The sequence below is a fragment of the Meles meles genome, chromosome 3 (genome assembly GCF_922984935.1).
Source record: "Meles meles chromosome 3, mMelMel3.1 paternal haplotype, whole genome shotgun sequence".
Lineage (NCBI taxonomy): Eukaryota > Metazoa > Chordata > Mammalia > Carnivora > Mustelidae > Meles > Meles meles.
Genome location: NC_060068.1, coordinates 176,271,609 through 176,290,361, shown reverse-complemented (window position 1 = coordinate 176,290,361; position 18,753 = coordinate 176,271,609). Strand labels below are relative to the sequence as shown.

The following is an 18,753-nucleotide window of genomic DNA, read 5'->3' as shown; positions in this document are numbered from 1 at the left end:
CCTCCAACACCATTTCTTTTTTTTTTTTTTTTTTTAAATATTTTATTTATTTATTTGACAGACAGAGATCACAAGTAGGCAGAGAGGCAGGCAGAGAGAGAGGGGGAGGCAGGCAGAGAGAGAGGGGGAGGCAGGCTTCCCGCTGAGCAGAGAGCCTGATGCGGGGCTCGATCCCAAGACCCTGGGATCATGACCTGAGCCGAAGGCAGAGGCTTTAACCCACTGAGCCACCCAGGCGCCCCCTCCAACACCATTTCTTGAAGAGACTTTCTTCTGTTGGGTATTTCCTGCTTTGTCAAAGTTTGGTGGACCATAGAGTTGAGGGTCTTTTTCTGGGTTTTCTATTCTCTTCCATTGATCTGTGTGTCTGTTTTTGTGCCAGTACCATAGTCTTTTGATGTACAGCTTTGTAATACAGCCTGAAGTCCAGAATTGTGATGCCTTCAGCTTTGGTTTTGTTTTTCAGGATTGCTTTGGCTGTTTGGGGTCTTTTGTGGTTGCATACAAATTTTATTGTTTGTTCCAGCTCTGTGAGAAACGGTGGTGGTATTTTGATAGTGATTACATTGAATGTGTAGATTGCTTTGGGTACCATAGACATTTTAACAGTATTTGTTCGTCCAATCCATGAGCATGGAATGTTTCTCCATTTTAAATATTTCATTTTTAAGTAATCTCTACACCCATTGTGAGGCTCAGCCTCACAACCCTAAGACCCAAGAGTTGCATGCTCCACTATCTGAGCCAGCTAGGTGCCCCATCATGTAAAATTTAAAACAAAATAGACTAATGCAATAACCTCTAATAACCAGCATTTTATTCACAGATAAAGCATATGGCTGATAATTCTTTTATCTCAACCCTTTTTCTTTCCCATCTCCACACTTCTTCTGCATCATTTTAAAGCACATCCCAGGTATGAAATCTTTTCACCAGTAAATATGTATCCTAAGAGATCACTTTAAAAATATACACACAACCACAATACCAGCATCATACTGCTTCCTGGCTTTATCCTTCCGAGTGTTAAAATTATTGTCAATATTACTGCTCTTCACACCATGATTACTGAATTCTGTTTAGGATTTAATTGCAGTTTCTTCTGTCTTAGAATATAGCCTGCTAGGTATATGTGATCATATTACTGTTTTAAAGTTTCTAAAGTAATTCTTTTCTGTGGTTAAACTTAAGATATATTTATAATATATATATACACACACACCTATGGTTCATTTGTTGTAATTTGTTTTTGGTTTAGGGGTTGCTTATTTTCCATTTTGCTATAATTTTGTTTTGTAATTATGTAAAAATCTCCATGGTTCTAAAATGAGGCAGTTGAGAGGTCTAATATTCCCCCCCCCCCCCACTTTTCTTAGACTCAATGGAGGCTTGTGAAACTCCTTACAAAATAATGGAAATTTTGTCTATTTGTGTATTTTGAGAGAACCATAGTTATTCTGATTTTTTCCAAAAGTTTCACAAGCACCCACACACAAAAAGTTCTTGAAGTTTTTGGCCTCAGGATCCCTTTACACTCTTAAAAACATATCGGCATATCGTAAGAGCCTTCATTTGCCATTAGAAAATCAAACAAAATTTGGAAATACTAATTCACTTAACACACCTGTTATATGTTAACATCTTTTTTTAAAAAAAGAAATAACTATATACTTCAGACCTAAAATATTGGTGAGAAGAATGGATTTGTTTTATATTTACAAATCTAAATGTCAGATTTAATGGGAGGCTGGTGGATGTTTTTTCATCTTGGCTGCATTCAGTTAGTTGTGTTAGGTAGCATCTGGAAAACTCCACTGTACCCTGGCAAGACAATGAGGATAAAAGGCAAAGCCTTAGTGTTACAGTGAAAATGGTTTCAGCCTTACAGAGTTGGATGGGTCCAGTTCTCTGTACTGTTAAGCAGAGCCCTACAGTCGATGTAGATTGTTGTGCTGCTGAGTTTTGTGTTTGTTGGTTTGTCGTTGAATGTGGTCTTCTGAAGATCACTGTCTTGTGCACACGTGTCCCCGTCTCCCCCCCCCCCCACACACACACTGTGCCTTCTGCAGCCCCCCACCCCCAATCTGGCCAATGCGTGGTCCTCTCCAGAGCTCTCCTGTGCCACCTGGGGCTGGGCCACCCTTGTGAGGCTGGGCCCCTCACAGGATGAGCCGCCGGCATCAGCCGTTTGCACTCGTGTTGATATCCTCCTTTTTCCCTGCATCTTGTTGGCAGCCGTGTGCTAACAAGGACAGTCCTTGCCCAGTCAGTCACCTTGTTTCTGGAGGGCAGCATAGCAACCCGCATTTGTGTGAGCGTAGCATTGTCTCTGCTGCTTTCCCTACACTGTGTCCCGAGCAGGACACACCTGTCCCGATGCAGGACACACCTTGCCGCACTTCCGCGGCTGTGCCCTACTTCTGCAACCGCCTGAGCACTGGCTGCGGAGACAGGACAGTGTGGGACAGCTTCACCCTGCGTCTGCACTGGCTCACCCGTATTTGCCCCCAAGCCACCCTACCTGGATAACCCCTCACTAGCTCCTGCCTGTCTTTTAAAGTTAATCTGTAGGCATCCTGGCCCTTGGGCCGGTGTGGTCATGTTCCAAATGGCTTTAAGTGCTTGTTCTGCTCCTACGTGGGTAACTGTGGTAATTGTGGAACTAATTGATGCCCACAGGCACCAGCAGCTCTGGTGAGTCTAGATAACCAAGATCAGTTGCATGTTCCATGGACCTGTCAGCTATTTTTAGGTAGAAGTCCTAGTGTCTACAGTGGCAGCCATGGTGACCAGAAATCCAGGTTCAGTACCACAAAGGGAGCTTGATGATCAACTTCGCCAACCAAGAAAGGCAGCAACGTGCGGATTACCTACTTCCGACCCGGGAGAGCAGTGATGAAGAGTCACACTGGACTCTTTTTGAGTGAGTCCATTTTGAGTCCTTTAAGGAGGATCCACGCAGGGCAAGCCTGGTTGCTGACTGCTGTGGGCATCTCCGCTCCAGGGCAGGTATTGAACCTGGCGCAGTTAAAATGCTGGCTTGACGCTGGGTCCCCAATGCCGACAGCAGCAGATCCACCACAGGTAAAATACCCACCCCCACCTCCTTGGGTGAGGTCCTGGCTCTTAGTCCAGTTTTCCTAGGCTGAAGTGTACACTTGGAGAAAATTCGAGTGTTCAAAGCAGACTCAAGCTGCCAGGATACTGCCCTGAGAATCATGGAATTCTAGTGTGGTTCTGTTTTGTTTGTGTCAGAACTTTGCAGAGGCTGGTTAGGCAGGATTGTTGGGACAGTCATACTGTGTTGCTAGAGCCCAGCGTCTTAGACTGGTGCAAGACGGACCAGAGTGAAAGCTTTTGCCAAAGATGTTTTCATTAATCAAGGACGAAGGTGAGTGGGCGGTTTGAAGAGGCTTGGATCCCATGTATCCTGTGTAGTTCTGACCGTAAATGATGCGGACAGCCAGCATTGTTCTCATGACCCACAGATTGCTTCCGGGAAGCCAGAGTCCTCTGCTGGCGGTAGTAGGGGTTGGTGGCGGGGAGTGGTATGGTTCTAAAGCTAACTGAAAGACACAGCCCTGGAGTGTGCTTAATTTGACTCAACCTGGACAACCCTTCCTGGCTCTTGTGTAGAAATGGCACAGCAAAAGCTCTTCTGTGGGTGGTGGTGTGTGGCCTTTCTGTGTCAGCAGTGATTCCCCTGGCTTATGGATAACTCTTGGGATGAGTGTGCTAACCAGTTAGGCAGCCCAAGTAGTCATTATCCCTCAACTTTGATAAGTGGTGCTCAGCCTTCCTAAGTTGAGGAACACACTGCTTTTTAACATTGGGGGCTGAGTGCCACACTGCTCAGTGTATGTGTACCCTAGTCCCAGCAGGTGCTGGGGACTGGTTAAATCCATTAACAGTGGGCTTGGATTGCAGTTATTCCCCATGAACGAGGAGCTCCCTTGAGAGAATAGATCAGAAGTTTTAAGTCCCTGTCTCTAGTACGTTGCTCGTTGCCCCTCATGTTGCCCACTTGGGGTGGGCACTTAGCCTTGAAGATCACAGAGAAGAAGGTCTAAATCAAAGTTGTGGCCAGTTTCCGTAGGTTGTCCTGCAGAGGGAGCGTTATGGAACCTGTGAGTGGGATGGTTCTTGGAATTTTAAGTTTTTCCTCAACATATCATGGGCCGCCCCAGGCAAGAAGAGGGCAGATGTGCTCAGAACCATGTGGGGCAGAGGCAGAGCTCTTGCCTCTGGCCTCTGACCAGGTAGGCCTGGGCTCCGGTAGCTTCTGCTTAAGGTGACCTCTGGCTCACCTCTCTCTGACCTGGCACTTTCGTAGTTTTGGGGTGCAAAACTCACCCTATTAGTGTGTGTCTCTGTATCAGTGGTGGAGTGAGGTGAGGCTACAGGGGTGTCTCCAGTGCTGCCCACTGCCATTGAGTCCTTGGTTGTGTTTTGTGGAGTTTCAGCTGTGAGGACTGGATTTAGGATTTTAAACTGTTAGGATTGGAGTTTAAAACTATTAGGATACCAGTGGTGACCTGATTTTGTGTTTTTCTATTTAGCATTAGTTATGGAAGAGTACAGTTAATGAGTACAGTTATCACTGAAAGGAACAACTGGCCTTTTTATATCTAGGAATTTTTTTGGTTTTGGAATATATATATATTTTTGAAAGATGTTATTTATTTGACAGATCACAAGTAGGCAAGAGGCAGGCAGAGAAAGAGGGGGAAGCGGGCTCCCTGCTGAGCAGAGAGCCCGATATGGGGCTCGATCCCAGGACGCTGAGATCATGACCTGAGCTGAAAGCAGAGGCTTAACCTACTGAGCCACCAGGGGCCCCTAGTTTTGGAATATACTTGCTTATTATCATAACACTTTCATTTCTCTGCTGCTGATGGATTCTTGCTTTAACACATTATTTTTGATTTGGGGTTTTTAAAAAAAGTTTAATTTATTTATCTTTTTCATTCACAGACATATGTAGAGTGTGTCGGTCAGAAGGAACACCTGAGAAACCTCTTTATCATCCTTGTGTATGTACTGGCAGTATTAAGTTTATCCATCAAGAATGGTGAGTCATCCTTTCAGAAAATTTTATGTCTGAGCTTTGGTTTTGTCATTTATATAGTAAGGGGGATTGTTTCAATGAACTTTGTCTATAGTAGTTTTTTTTTTTTTTTAATTTCTCTTGTGAAAATTTGGAAATTACCCATATTACTTCTTAACCATTCCCTGTCATTTTGGTGTTACTGTTTTCCAGGTGCATGTGAGTACCTGTTTGTTCATTTCTACCATAGAGAGCTTATTTTGTTCATTGGAAGTGTTAAAGTTTTCTGATTCTGCTTGACATGACAATACCTTACATTTGTATAATGCTTTGTGCCAGGTGGTGCTCATTGCTTTTATACATCTTAAATCATTTAATCCTTAGAACCCCGAGGTGGAATGTTTTTATTATTATGCAGATAAGAAGACAAGCACTAAGTAACTTGTTCTGGGTGCACAGCCAGCAGGATTCAGACTGAGCTACCCATGGAGCAGTGTCATCAGACCAGTGTTAGAACTGATGTGACGCTCGGAGATTCTTTCATAGTTGAGGTTAGCCTTGAGGAGATTTACAATTTAGTTAACTGAACTTTTTAAATAGTAGAAACATATCTGTTACAGTTCTGTACTTTCAGAAAGCATTAAGTTATAAAAAGTAAAAAAGAATATTATAAATATGAAACTGTTGAAATTGTAAAAGCTCTATAATATGTTAAATTTTAATAGAACATTGGTTTCAGTGAAACCTTAAAATATCTTCATTGTAACACTATACTTACGAATGTGTTTGTGATTACAGCTTAGTTCAGTGGCTGAAACACAGTCGAAAAGAATACTGTGAATTATGCAAGCACAGATTTGCTTTCACACCAAGTAAGTGCTTTAGAAGTTTACATTGCATTTTTGGGTTATAACTGGATGCAAAAAGGTTTTTAAGCAGTTTTAAAGTAACTATTTTTAACTTTGTCATTGATAATAACAAAGTATTGCTGTAACATTTGGAAAATATTTTTTAAAACTACATGTCAGTTTTTTTTTTTTTTTTAAAGATTTTATTTATTTATTTGACAGAGAGAGATCACAAGTAGGTAGAGAGGCAGGCAGAGAGAGTGAGAGGGAAGCAGGCTCCCTGCGGAGCAGAGAGCCCGATGCGGGACTTGATCCCAGGACCCTGAGATCATGACCTGAGCTGAAGGCAGCGGCTTAAACCACTGAGCCACCCAGGTGCCCTACATGTCAGTTTTTAATACACAGACACATATGTATGTGAGAAAGACAGTGATTTAATTTGTAGAATATGTCTTTCTTTTTTAATTTTAATTTTTTTTTTAATTGAGAGAGAGCATGTGTGCCACTAGTGGGGGAGGAAGGGGCAGAGGGAGAGGGAGAATCTTAAGCAACTTCATGCTCAGCACAAGCCCCACTCAGGATTTGATCTCAGGACCCTGAGATCATGACCTAAGCCAAAATGAAGAGTTGGACTCTTCATTGGAAGAGTCGACTGAGCCACCCAGGTGCCCCTCTTTTTAAATTTTTTATTATGGACAAGATCAAATGTATAAAAAAAGGTGTAATGAGCCCCCATGTTCATATCTTTTAGTTTGACTCCTTTTTAGCTCATTGCCTTTACATGGTATTCCTTACCTATGTTCTGGTTCCCCACCTCTCTATCCATTTTAAAGCAAATGTCATAATTTGTCATTTTATCTGTACATATTTTAGTATGTATCTCAGTAAGGATTCTTTTTAAAAACAGTAACTACGATACCACCATTTACTCAGAAAAATTAGTAACGATGCCTTGATTTTTATCAAATATCTCCTCACTGTTCAAACTTGGGGTATCTTTTGAGGTAAAATTGTGTAGGTTGGAAAATAATAATAAAGAGAAGGTTCAGTAGTCACATGGTCTACTTACTGAGCCAGGCGGATGCCCCCCTTAATTCACTTTTTAAAAATGAGACTTTCTAAGCTTAATATTTTTGTAAGCCTATGGCATATACTTTGTAGGTCTTTAAAATTCCAGTTATATTTTATGATTCCTGTGCCTACTGCTTGATATTTAATGTTATTCATCTTAAGTAGAGGACTATACTGGCAGCTTGTCAAGAATTTGAAGTGTACTTTTCATTCTGGGATTATAGTACATTGCCCTCTTCTTCCAAAGGTTTTTTGTGTTTTCATTTTTGTTTTTTGTTTTTTATAAATAGTATCTTGAGCTGCTGAGTATAAATGCTCTAACTCATTTAACTGAGTCTCAGTGCTCTTAGTTTTAAGTGAGGGATTATAAATGATTAAAGTCATTACGGTTTTATTTTTGGAACTTTATTACCATCTAAAAAAAGGTCAAGTCATTTATTTTGTATTTTTTTTTTTTAAGATTTTATTTATTTATTTGACAGAGATCACAAGCAGGCAGAGAGGCAGGCAGAGAGAGAGGAGGAAGCAGGCTCCCTGCCAAGCAGAGAGCCTGATGTGGGACTTGATCCGAGGACCTTGAGATCATGACCTGAGCCGAAGGCAGCAGCTTAACCCACTGAGCCACCCAGGCGCCCTATTTTGTGTTCTTTAATTTTCTATAGGGCGTAAAAACTCTACAACTTAAGGTTTATAGCAAACTAATTCTAAGTAATTGAGTATTTTCATGGTGTTTCCTAGGAAATACTCGTGTGAGTTTTTTTTGAGACCGATAAAAGCTTGTGTTGGTACATTTTAGTTAGCATTTGACATAGGCCATTCTCTGTATCTTTCTCAAAAACTTTATTTACTGGTTTAATGACTTGTGTATCAAGTATCCTCTTAAAGTAGGTGATCTTTGTGGGTATATTGCAAAATTGCTTATTCCTTAATGTTTGCAGCTGGGAATAGTTTTTATAATAGTTCATTCATTAATTTTAGATCATTGATTTTAAAGCTTTACATGTCATAATTCCTTATGTTGGCCTCACTGGAGAAATGTGTTTGTTCCTCCCATGTGTTCTTTCTGAGACCTGTGGTAGAGCAGTGGTTTTTTTCATTGGAACCATTTAAAAAGGAAGTCTTTCTCAAACTCAAAAAGGCAAAACCTTTCTCTGAGTGTGTTGAACCACATCTTACAGAGAGATGGGAAGATCTGAATTTACTGGTTGGAATATTAATTACTGTTTGAAAATTGGGCGAGAGGGGGGATGATTGGCCAACAAATGTCAGTAGGCGATTTGCTTCCACATGAAATGACTTTGCTACAGATTGTACTTTTTGAGTGCTGGGTCGAAGGCTTATATTTGGGAGGACGACTTGCTCTTTTTTTTTTTTTTTTTAATTGCAGTGTAGTTGAGACACAATGTTAACGTTAGTTTCAGATGTATAGCATAGTGTCCTTGATGTTGTGCTCGCCACAAGTATGGCTCCCATTTTTCACCATACAGTGCTTGTATGTATTCCCTCTGCTCTGCCTTTCATCCCTGTGGCTCATTCCCTTGTACCCATTTTGCCCACCCCCCCCTTTCCCTTTTGCATTTGCCAGTTTGTTTTCTGTATTTGTATGTCTGTTACTGCTTTTCTGTTTGTTCGAGTGTTGTTTCTTAGATTCCATGTGTAAGTTAAAATCATATGTTCTTTGCCTTACTGACTTAATTTCTTTAGCACAGTACCTACTAGGTCCATCCACGTTGTCAAAAATGGCAGGGGTCTTATTATTTTTCATGGCTGAGCAATATTCCATTGTGTGTATACACACACTATTCTTTCTTTATTCATTTATCAGTAGATGCTTGGATTGCTTCCATACCTCGGCTGTTGTAAGTAATGCTGCAATAAACATAATGCACATGTCCTTTCGAGTTAGTGTTTTTGTTTTCCTTGGGTAAATACCCAGAAGTGGAATTACTGGATTGTATGATACTATATATTTTTAACTTTTTGAGGAACCTTCATACTCCTTTCCACAGTGGCTGCACCTGTTTACATTCTCACACCTAACAGTGCACAAAGTTCCTTTTTTCTCTGCCTCCTTGCCAACAGTTATTATTTCTTTTTTTTTTTTTTTTTTCATTTTATTTATTTTTTCAGCGTAACAGTATTCATTCTTTTTGCACAACACCCAGTGCTCCATGCAAAACGTGCCCTCCCCATTACCCACCACCTGTTCCCCCAACCTCCCACCCCTGACCCTTCAAAACCCTCTCTTTTTTTTTTTTTAATTAAAAGATTTTATTTATTTGGTAGAGAGAGATACAGCAAGAGGGGGAACACAGGCAGGGGGAGTAGGAGAGGGAGAAGCAGGCTTCCCACTCAGCAGGGAGCCCGATGTGGGCCTAGAACCCAGGACCCTGGGATCACGACCTGAGCTGAAGGCAGACGCTTAACCCCTGAGCCACCCAAGCACCCCTATTAACTTTTTGATACTATTTTTTGACAGTTTACTGTGATATCTTACTGTGGTCTTTACTAAGGAGGGTTCTTCCTTGGTAACATGTCAACAGGTTACCTTTTGCTCCTGTTGACTTTATCTGATACTTTATAATTTGGGAAGCCAGATAATTGCATTGTTTAAATAAAATATGTGTAAGTTAGCTTTCCATGAAGTTCATGACGATGACTGAGGGTTGTGAACTGCCCTTGAACCTTTTTTCCTGCACAGAGGCCTTTTTTGTTGGTTTCTACATTTCACATGTGATTTGCTTTCAGATGACTTCTGGGTAAATGTGGCATTGTTTAAGTATTTGATTCACTTTTTTCTTTAAATTTTTAAAAAGATTTATTTATTTATTTGACAGAGAGAGAGAGAGAGAGTGCGAGATAGAGATAGATCACAAGTAAGTAGAGAGGCAGGCAGAGAGAGAGAGGGGGAAGCAGGCTCCCTACTGAGCAGGGAGCCTGAGGTGGGGCATGATCCCAGGACCCTGAGATCATAACCTGAGCCGAAGGCAGAGGCTTTAACCCGCTGAGCCTCCCAGGTACCCTGATCACTTTTTTTTTTTTAAAGATATTATTTATTTATTTCACAGCCAGAGATCACAAGTAGGCAGAGAGGCAGGCAGAGAGAGAGAGAGGAAGGGAAGCAGGCTCCCTGCTGAGCAGAGATCCTGATGTGGGGCTCGATCCCAGGACCTTGAGACCATGACTTGAGCTGAAGGCAGAGGCTTTAACCCACTGAGCCACCCAGGCGCCCCCCGATTCACTTTTTTAATAGGAAAAGATATTCAAGTGAAATAGAAAGATTGAGAGTTAAGCTAGCTATACATGCCCATTTTTATATTTATGAATTAAACTGTTATTGAATGTTAATGATTCAATATGTCAATTATATGTATTATGTTTTATGTTATGTATTATATGTATATGTCAATTCAAATTATATGTACTTTTTTTTTTCTCTTCTAGTTTATTCTCCAGATATGCCTTCACGGCTTCCAATCCAAGACATATTTGCTGGACTCGTTACAAGTATTGGCACTGCAATACGATACTGGTTTCATTATACACTTGTGGCCTTTGCATGGTTGGGAGTTGTTCCTCTTACAGCATGTGAGTATTCATTTCTCTCTGATTGGATTTTGTAATATTGCATCATATTTTTGTTTGATACTTATTTGATGCTACAGTTTCATGTATTAGGAAAGCCTCACTTAGAAAACATTGTCCACCTAAATTAAGAACTATTTTTAACAGATCATTTTCTTGAATGAAAGTGGGAATGAAAAATAGCATACAGAGGCTAATAATGAAAGTTCATGAAAGAATTGAAAAAGCAAAACCAATTATAATTAGAAGGATCTTGATTTTTATTCTTTGAAGTGTATTAGAACTTTCAAGGATTGCAGAAGTTGGATTATTTTGAGATTTTTTTCCCTCCCTTTTAAAAGACAACTCCTGTATCTGTAATAGTTCTGAATAATTGGGAGGCTTATCTTTCAAGATCCAGGAAGTTTTCTGGGAGGTTGGTATACTAGCCCTTAGTTGATCCCTTTTGGGTTTTTGTTTTTGGAGACATGCAGAAGGGTGGGTAGTAAATGGTGCCAGAGTATGTGGCTATGATTCTTTGGAGGTAAATGCAAGTGAGCTTTTAAATAAGTATAATTAATATCCTGAGTCCCTTTAAAATAAAACAAATAAAGCTGATCATTTAAGAAGATGAAAATCTTTGGGGATACGTTGAATAGCAGAATAGGTATTGTTGAAAAGTGAAGTAGTGAACTAGGAGATTGAGCAAGGGGTTCTCTTAGACATAACTCAGAAACAAGAAGTTGCAAGTGTGAGGAGGAAAAAACCGGGAGGTGAAGGCTGCATCCAGTTGTTTCAGCACCTGTCTAGGAAGTACTTTCACAAGGTGAAGGATCGTGGACTTGAGAAAATGACAGGCATCTTTTTGATTGAAAGAGAGCTCACCATGATGAAGGACGGTGCCTCACAAACCTAGACAAATTCTAAAGTTTTCCAGAACTGAATAAAATGGTAGATCTACTTGCACAAAGTAAAAAATCACATTGGTGTCAGACTTAAAATCAGCAGCTCTGAATGCTAGAGGACAGCAAAAACTTTAGACTTTGATGTTTCTGAATCTGAAATCTACCCATAAATTATCCTCAGATGGAGGGACAAAATAAAGACATGTCAATAGATAGATGCAAGGGCATGAAAAGTTTGCCACCTCAAACTATTTATGAAAAAGAAACTGTTTGAGAATATACTTTCCCACAATAAGTGAGGAATCAGAGAGAAAGGCATGAACTGCAAAGAGAGACAGGTATCTCCCCCAGCTAACTAGTAGTTGTTTTAATCTACAATGACTGGTAATTTTTAGGTAGTAGCCTGGAACTAAAATTGGGAGAAACTGAGGAGAGGGTAGGAATGAGAGCTTTTCAAGCTGTTTATCTTATTTGTGAGGAGACTGTAGATGCTCTAGACAGAGATAGGAAAACACTGTGTGACTCTGCATTAAAAATTACGGGGTAATCAACTAGAGTTCAGAACTAGACCCACATCTGCATCATCACCTGATTCATAACAAAGGCGCCACTGCCGTTCAGTGGAGGAAGGACGATCCTTTCAGTAAATGGTGTAGTGTCAACTGGATGGCCAACGAAGGAAGAAGAATCATGTCATTATCTCACACCTGACACAAATATTAATTTGAGATGGATCATAAGCCTGAATGTGATTTTTGTTTTTAGAATTAGAACTGTTTTATTTTTTATGTAAAAATTTTTAGGATTTTATTTATTTATTTGACAGAGAGAGACAGCGAGAGAGGGAACACAAGCAGGAGGAGGGGGAGAGGGAGAAGCAGGCACCCGGTTGAGCAGGGAGCCCTATGTGGGGCTCGATCCCAGGACCCCGGGGTCATGACCTGAGCTGAAGGCAGACGCTCCACAGACCAAGCCACCTAGGCACCCCCTGAATGTAAATGTTAAAACCAAAAGATTTCTAAAAATATGGGAGAATGGGGTGCCTGGATGGCTCAGTCAGTTAAGCGTCTGTTTCTGCTTGGCTCAGGTCATGATCTTAGGGTTGTGGTATTGAGCCCTGCCTCAGGCTCCAGCTCAGCACACCCAATTGCTTGAAATGCTTTCTCTCCCTGTCTTTCTGCCCCTCCCCTTATTCATGTATGTGGGCGTGCTCTCTCTCTGAATAAATAAATAAAATCTTTTTTTTTTTAAAAGAACTTTTTTCCTACCTTTTCATTTTGATTTGACTTTTTGAAAACAGTCATTGAAGTCACTGAAAATTTCTGATACTAGGCTATAGAGGATGCTTAAACTAATACACAAGTTTTGGTTAGAAAGAAAATCAGCTGTTTTCTCTTGGGCCCTACTTCTGTTCTTGCCTTTCTGACTAAGGATGAGGGGATGGCTGTGCATTCACCCATGCTTTATCTTTTTTCCCCCTTCATGGCCAAATTAAAGAATCTGTTTTTGAGGACCCTTGAACCTGTGTTTTTAAAAAATTGGTTGTTAGTTTGCCATTCATGTTATTGGACCATTACTCTTCTGAAAAGTCCTCTTAATTTCAGATTGTGTACCCCCAGAACTGAAACCCTTTATTTTCATGAGCAGACTCAATGAATTTTAGAGTTCTCAGTTTAAAAAAATTCTCCATCTTGTAATTTAGAGATCTTAGCTTTTTTTTTTTTTAAGATTTTATTTGATAGGCAGCGATCACAAGTAGGCAGAGAGGCAGGCAGAGAGAGAGGAGGAAGCAGGCTCCCTGCTGAGCAGAGAGCCCGATGCGGGGCTCGATCCCAGGACCCTGAGACCATGAGCTGAGGCGAAGACAGGGGCTTAACCCACTGAGCCAGCCAGGCGCCCCAGGGTTTTCTTTCAATGTAGTATTTTAGGACAGCCTTGCGAAGACTAAATATTTCTAGGGGCTTACACTTCACCTGTTTAGTCAGAGTACCTGTCTGAGTTCATGCTGTATGTCTAACCGAACGCCATCTTGCCCTTCTTGGCAGGCCGCATCTACAAGTGCTTGTTTACTGGCTCCGTGAGCTCACTACTGACACTGCCACTGGACATGCTGTCCACGTGAGTACTCGTGCGGCCGGAAAGCCGTGCCGAAGAGCTAGTGCTGGGTTTTCCGGCACGCTCTTAGTCGTCGTAATTTGAAAAGTCCTTTGGTCTCCAGGACAAAGAGTAGACAGTTATAGCCACAGTAGGAGTAGCTGACATGTACGTGTTTGTTCTAAAACATACCTCTTTTAAAGACTGCTTGGTATGGTGGGACGATCTGTGAAACAGGCTGCCATGCAGTGAGAGATACGTGCTGTCGTGTTCATGTGCCGAGAGTTCCTTTAAACATGTATTTTTTTTAACAGCAGGGTCATTTGAATTCAAATTTAGTTTTTAAATGTTTCTTGTGATTATTAGAATATGGACTAAAAACTTGTTCACTGTCATTATTTTACTGTATCTTAATTTGACATTAAGCATTATAACTCTTTTCTTGGGAAAGATGTGTTTTTATTACCGGTGTCAGAATTAGAAATGCTGTAAATGATTAACTGTATCAAGATCATTAAATATTAAGCCTGCCCACGCTTGCACCTGTATTTGCTAAATCTTTTGTACCCAGCTGACCTTAGGTTTCTGATGGCTGTGTGGGTAAAGACAGAGAACAATACAAAACCATCCCATGGAACAGAAGTATTCAGAGTATGTTACCATTAAAATAAGCCACAAGGCAAAAGAAGAGAGCAGGAGGGCATACTGTATTTCTGATAGAAAAGGAAATAAGGAGGAGTTCTTTTTAAGTCTCTTGCATCTGCATCATTATTTTTAATCATGTTTCTCAATATTTAGAAACATTAGATGTGTCTGTGACTTGGTTTTTCTGCTTGCTGGTAATACATTTTCGGGACAGGTCAGGTATTTCATTTCTGTCTGCCTTTAGGAGTATAGGGAATAATAGATAAAAGGTTTTCACCTTAAACTTATTTACATTAGAATTATTTTTTTTCATTAATAAAGAACAGCTTTGATAAAATAATGTTTAGACATAGACAGGGGCCTTGAAAGAGGGTGCTCTCAGCTGTGGCCATGACAAAAAAGAGAAGCAGTAATTTAACACATTTGAAAGTTTGGAGTTAGTGTCAGAAGAGAACCCTTTATGTAAAAATGCAGGCCTTTTGTGAAGTGATGCAGTGGAAACAAATGGGACGGCATTCCCATTTCCGGACATCAGGTTTCTATCTCCGCCATCCAGAACGTGGTCTCAGTACAGAAGTGTAAGACGTTTGTCTTGAATGGCTCAGCTGCCATTCATTATGTCTTTGGTATATGACATCGTTGACCTCTGGCTGGCATTTAGGAATCGTGTACATCACAGAGATACATATTGGAAGTAGCGAGAGAAGTCCGATAAAAGCAAGGGTAACTGCTAAGAAAGGTGGATGTTTTATTTTAGTATGTATAAGCTAATAAAAGAACCGTTTCACATAGGGTGTTCTTGTTCCATTTAGTTCAGGCTAAAATCTTCTAATGGTAGTTAACGAATGTGCATGGTAGCGGCCAGTCAGTATCTCAGTTGTTTAGAAAAGGAGACATGAGTTCCAATCTTTGCAGTTCATTTAATGAAGGAGAAATGCATTTTTTTCCTAATGATTTCTGTTTTAATTGGCTATGTTAACATTTACCAAAGCCTAAATATGAAAAACAGGTGTTTATGGAAGGCATGTCAGTGAAATGCCAGACAAACAAGGTATAGTAGTATCCTGCTTCCCTACTCTCTTTACTGCTTGTTGGTGCAGCTGTTACCGACTGGTTGTTGGGCAGATGTGATCACTTAGGTGGTAGAATGAGGTAGTTGGTTGTAACAGAAGGAACCCTAGCATTCGAACATGGTTTCTGTATCTGCAGGTTATTTGGTGACTTTGGGCAAATCATTGGCCCTTTCTGAACCCATTTCCTCCTCTGTAAAGTGAGAAAGATCATGCCTCAGGTCTTTGAGTGGGCTGTTTAAATATATATATAAAGACTGTATATGAATTTTTTTTTAAGATTTTCTTTATTTATTTAGCAGAGAGAGAGATCATAAGTAGGCACAGAGGCAGGCAGAGAGAGAGGGGGAAGCAGGATCCCTGCTGAGCAGAGAGCCTGATGCGGGGCTTGATCCCAGGACCCTGAGGCCTGCGCTGCCCGAAGGCAGCAGCTTACCCCACTGAGCCACCCAGGCGCCCCACTATATATGAATTTTGTGTATTAGGTTAATGTATAGCAGAATTTTCAGTAAAGCTCAGAGCTGTTGCTTGTCTTACGTTGGCAGGCTCCCCTTCTGTTTCTAACCTGATTGGTTAGTGGGCCACCAGAACTGCCTTCAGGAGACAGCGAGTTGGCTGTCACCAGAGGCATGGCTGGGGATAGTCAAAAGAAATTATAAACGTGGTTTGGTTTTGTAATCTCGTGCTGCATTTTACAGTTTGAAGACTTGAGCCAGTTTTCCTGAAAACTAAAGTAGTTTAAAAAACTACTTTAAAAGTACTTTAAAAGACTACTTTAAAAGTACTTTAAAAGTAGTTTAAAAACCTAAGTAGTCCCCCCCAAAAAAACCCAAGTAGTTTAGCTAAACTACTTTTTTTTAATGAGCAGTGTTTCATTTTCTCTGTAGTATTAATTTTACTTATGAAATTTTACTTTAAATTCTCTTAATATTATAGCAGCTGCTTACATATCCTGTAGCTCAGTTCTTTAGATCATCTCTAGGCACAACATATCAATTAATTTTGCTTCAGAGCATACTGTCCCCAAAACTTACTGGCTTAAAACAGCAGTAATTTTATTGGCTGATAATTCAGGGGTCAGCAGTTTGGACTGGGCTCAGCTGACGAGTTCATCTGTTGGGCTTTCCTCGGTTACTCAGGTGTTTCACTGTAGTTGGGTGGTCTGAGATGGCTCCAGCTGTGCGCCTGGGTTCTCTTCCGTGTGTCCTCTCATCTCTCAGCCAGCAGGGCTTCTGTACGTGGTGCTCGCAGGGCAGCATTCCAGAAGGGTGACAGTTGAAGTTCACCAGCTCTCTTCTAGTCTCTAAACTCAGGCTGCCTCACGTTGGTCCAGGCAAGTGACAGAACCAGTCCAGATAATAGGTATGAGGGAAAAGAACTCTACAAAGGGCTTGTCACTCTTTAAAATTGACATCAAACAATTGTTATTGATGATGACAAGTACGGAGTAGAAGAAGTGGGTATTTTAGTCTGAGGTTAACAAAGTTTTAATAATCTGGAGGGTTTCTTAGCTTGGGAATGGTTAGATTCCTCTTTTGATTAGGATACATTTCAGGTCATATTGTGGGCCACATTAATACGTTAAGTTTGGAACCAGTAGGCTGAGGTCTCTCAAATGGACCCTTCTCAGATTTTCTGTGGTGGAAGAAGTCCTGTTACGATAAAGGATTTTCCAAAGGCCACCGAGATTCTTGAGTTATCCTTGAATTATTCTGAAATCAGACATAGACTAGAGAAGGACAAGCCCCTTCCTTCCTTTTTGAGAGGAAAAGAACATGAGGTCTTTGGTGCTACGATACTACAAGTATCATAATTTGTCTATCTGAATTTGTTGAGGAACTAATAACATACTTATGATTATTTGCAGTTAGCATCAAAATTTAATCTGCTTTCCAAGTGAAACCTAAAGTATATTACAGACTCCTTTGTCTTGCACACTGTATACTGAGTATCTCTCCGCTTGCTGGCTTTACATTGTCATTGGGCCTCTCTGGAGGTTCTTCTTTTCTGATTTGCTGATTATCTTTATTTGTGTGGGTTATCAGCTAACCAAGTTTATTAAACTTGTGTGTAAAATAAGGATAAGGAAATTCTTAATGTGGGCTGGACAGTCATTCACCTTTCATAAATTACATACATAGCTGACCTTTGTCAGTGTTTGGTTGCTTTTGGGTTTTGCCTTTTGCCTAAAGGCATTTCTAAGCCATGTTCAAAGAATGGCTAGGTAGCTAATTTCTGTGTAGTTCTGATGTTATTCTTTAGTTATTATAATATAAATGCATATAATACAATAATAAATAAGTATATTTGGCCAGCTTATAAGATAGAATTTCCCCAGTCTCAGAAATGATTCTGAGAAACTGATTTTTACCCAGAAAATTATGACTCATTTTCTGCCTCTTCTCTCTGACTTTGTAGTTTAAGATGAAATGTTGTTACCTTTGGTGTCTTAATTTTAAGCATTCTTTGGAGTAATTCTATATAATTTTTTTTTAATAGGGACAATTTATTGGCGGATTGTTTGCAGGGTTGTTTTGTGGTGACATGCACGCTGTGTGCATTCATCAGCCTCGTGTGGCTGCGAGAGCAGATCGTCCACGGGGGAGCTCCGATTTGGTTGGAGCATGCTGCTCCGCCCTTCAATGCAGCGGGGCACCACCAGCATGAGGTAATCCCCTCCATCCCTGAACCGGTTCTGTTTGTGTGGGATATGGGAATTGCTGTCATTCTCTTGCGCCTCCTTGCAAAGCAGGATAGTGAAAGGTTTGGGAGAAGATTAAGGGAAATGCAAAAAAATCGGAAGAAGGCACTTCTACTTTTCCTCTTAATTTTGGAGTGAGATTGGGAGCAGTGTTAGGGGGTGTACTGAAGTGCTCTTTCAGCCCCTTTGCCGGATTGACTGCTTCGTGCCGGCCTGTAAGCGAACATACAGACTCCCCGGTGATGATACCAACATGCTGCAGGCCGCTGAGGAGGTGCCCTGCTTTCTGGGCTCATCAGTTTCTTCTTAAGTAAAATGCCTTGTGTTTGCTGCTCCCAGTAGCAACGGCACTAAAAGTAAAGTCATTGGAACACTGTTACACAAGCTGGTGCAGTTTCACTTTTTCTTTATGAGAGATGCATGCTTAATGTTAGATGTAGGAGCATTTGCTAGATGTGTTAAGAGAAAGAGGATTAGATCAATGACCTTTAGTGTCTTGCTTGCTGAGAAATTATTGGGCTGAAAATGTTAAGATTTAGCTATGTACAAAAACTATGCTTTGTAAAATTTTATTACAAAAAAATGACTCTAAGATACTCAAGATGATAATTAACAACTTAATTTTTCATTTAAGGACCTTTTGCTGTGTTAGTGTGTAGTTCGATTTCCATCAGATTCTGCCATACTTTTTTCTTTACAGGGTTGAGTGTAACTTCTTAGCAAATCACACATACAAGAAATGGGACTAGAAAGAAAAGACACTACTTACCTAGTATTAATACTTTTATCATCGTATCTCGTATTTTGA

The 18,753-nt window shown here is 40.6% G+C and overlaps 1 protein-coding gene across 2 annotated transcripts in view; it reads left to right on the top strand.

Annotated features, from left to right (window-relative positions):
• MARCHF6 (membrane associated ring-CH-type finger 6) overlaps positions 1-18,753 on the top strand; it is an 80,048-nt gene that overhangs the window by 19,771 nt on the left and 41,524 nt on the right. For both annotated transcript variants that reach the window (XM_045999146.1, XM_045999145.1), the window contains exons 2-6: positions 4,975-5,071; positions 5,846-5,919; positions 10,411-10,554; positions 13,481-13,553; positions 17,744-17,912. In XM_045999146.1, the coding sequence (XP_045855102.1) occupies positions 4,975-5,071; positions 5,846-5,919; positions 10,411-10,554; positions 13,481-13,553; positions 17,744-17,912 (557 nt within the window). The remainder of the gene's footprint in view (positions 1-4,974; positions 5,072-5,845; positions 5,920-10,410; positions 10,555-13,480; positions 13,554-17,743; positions 17,913-18,753) is intronic.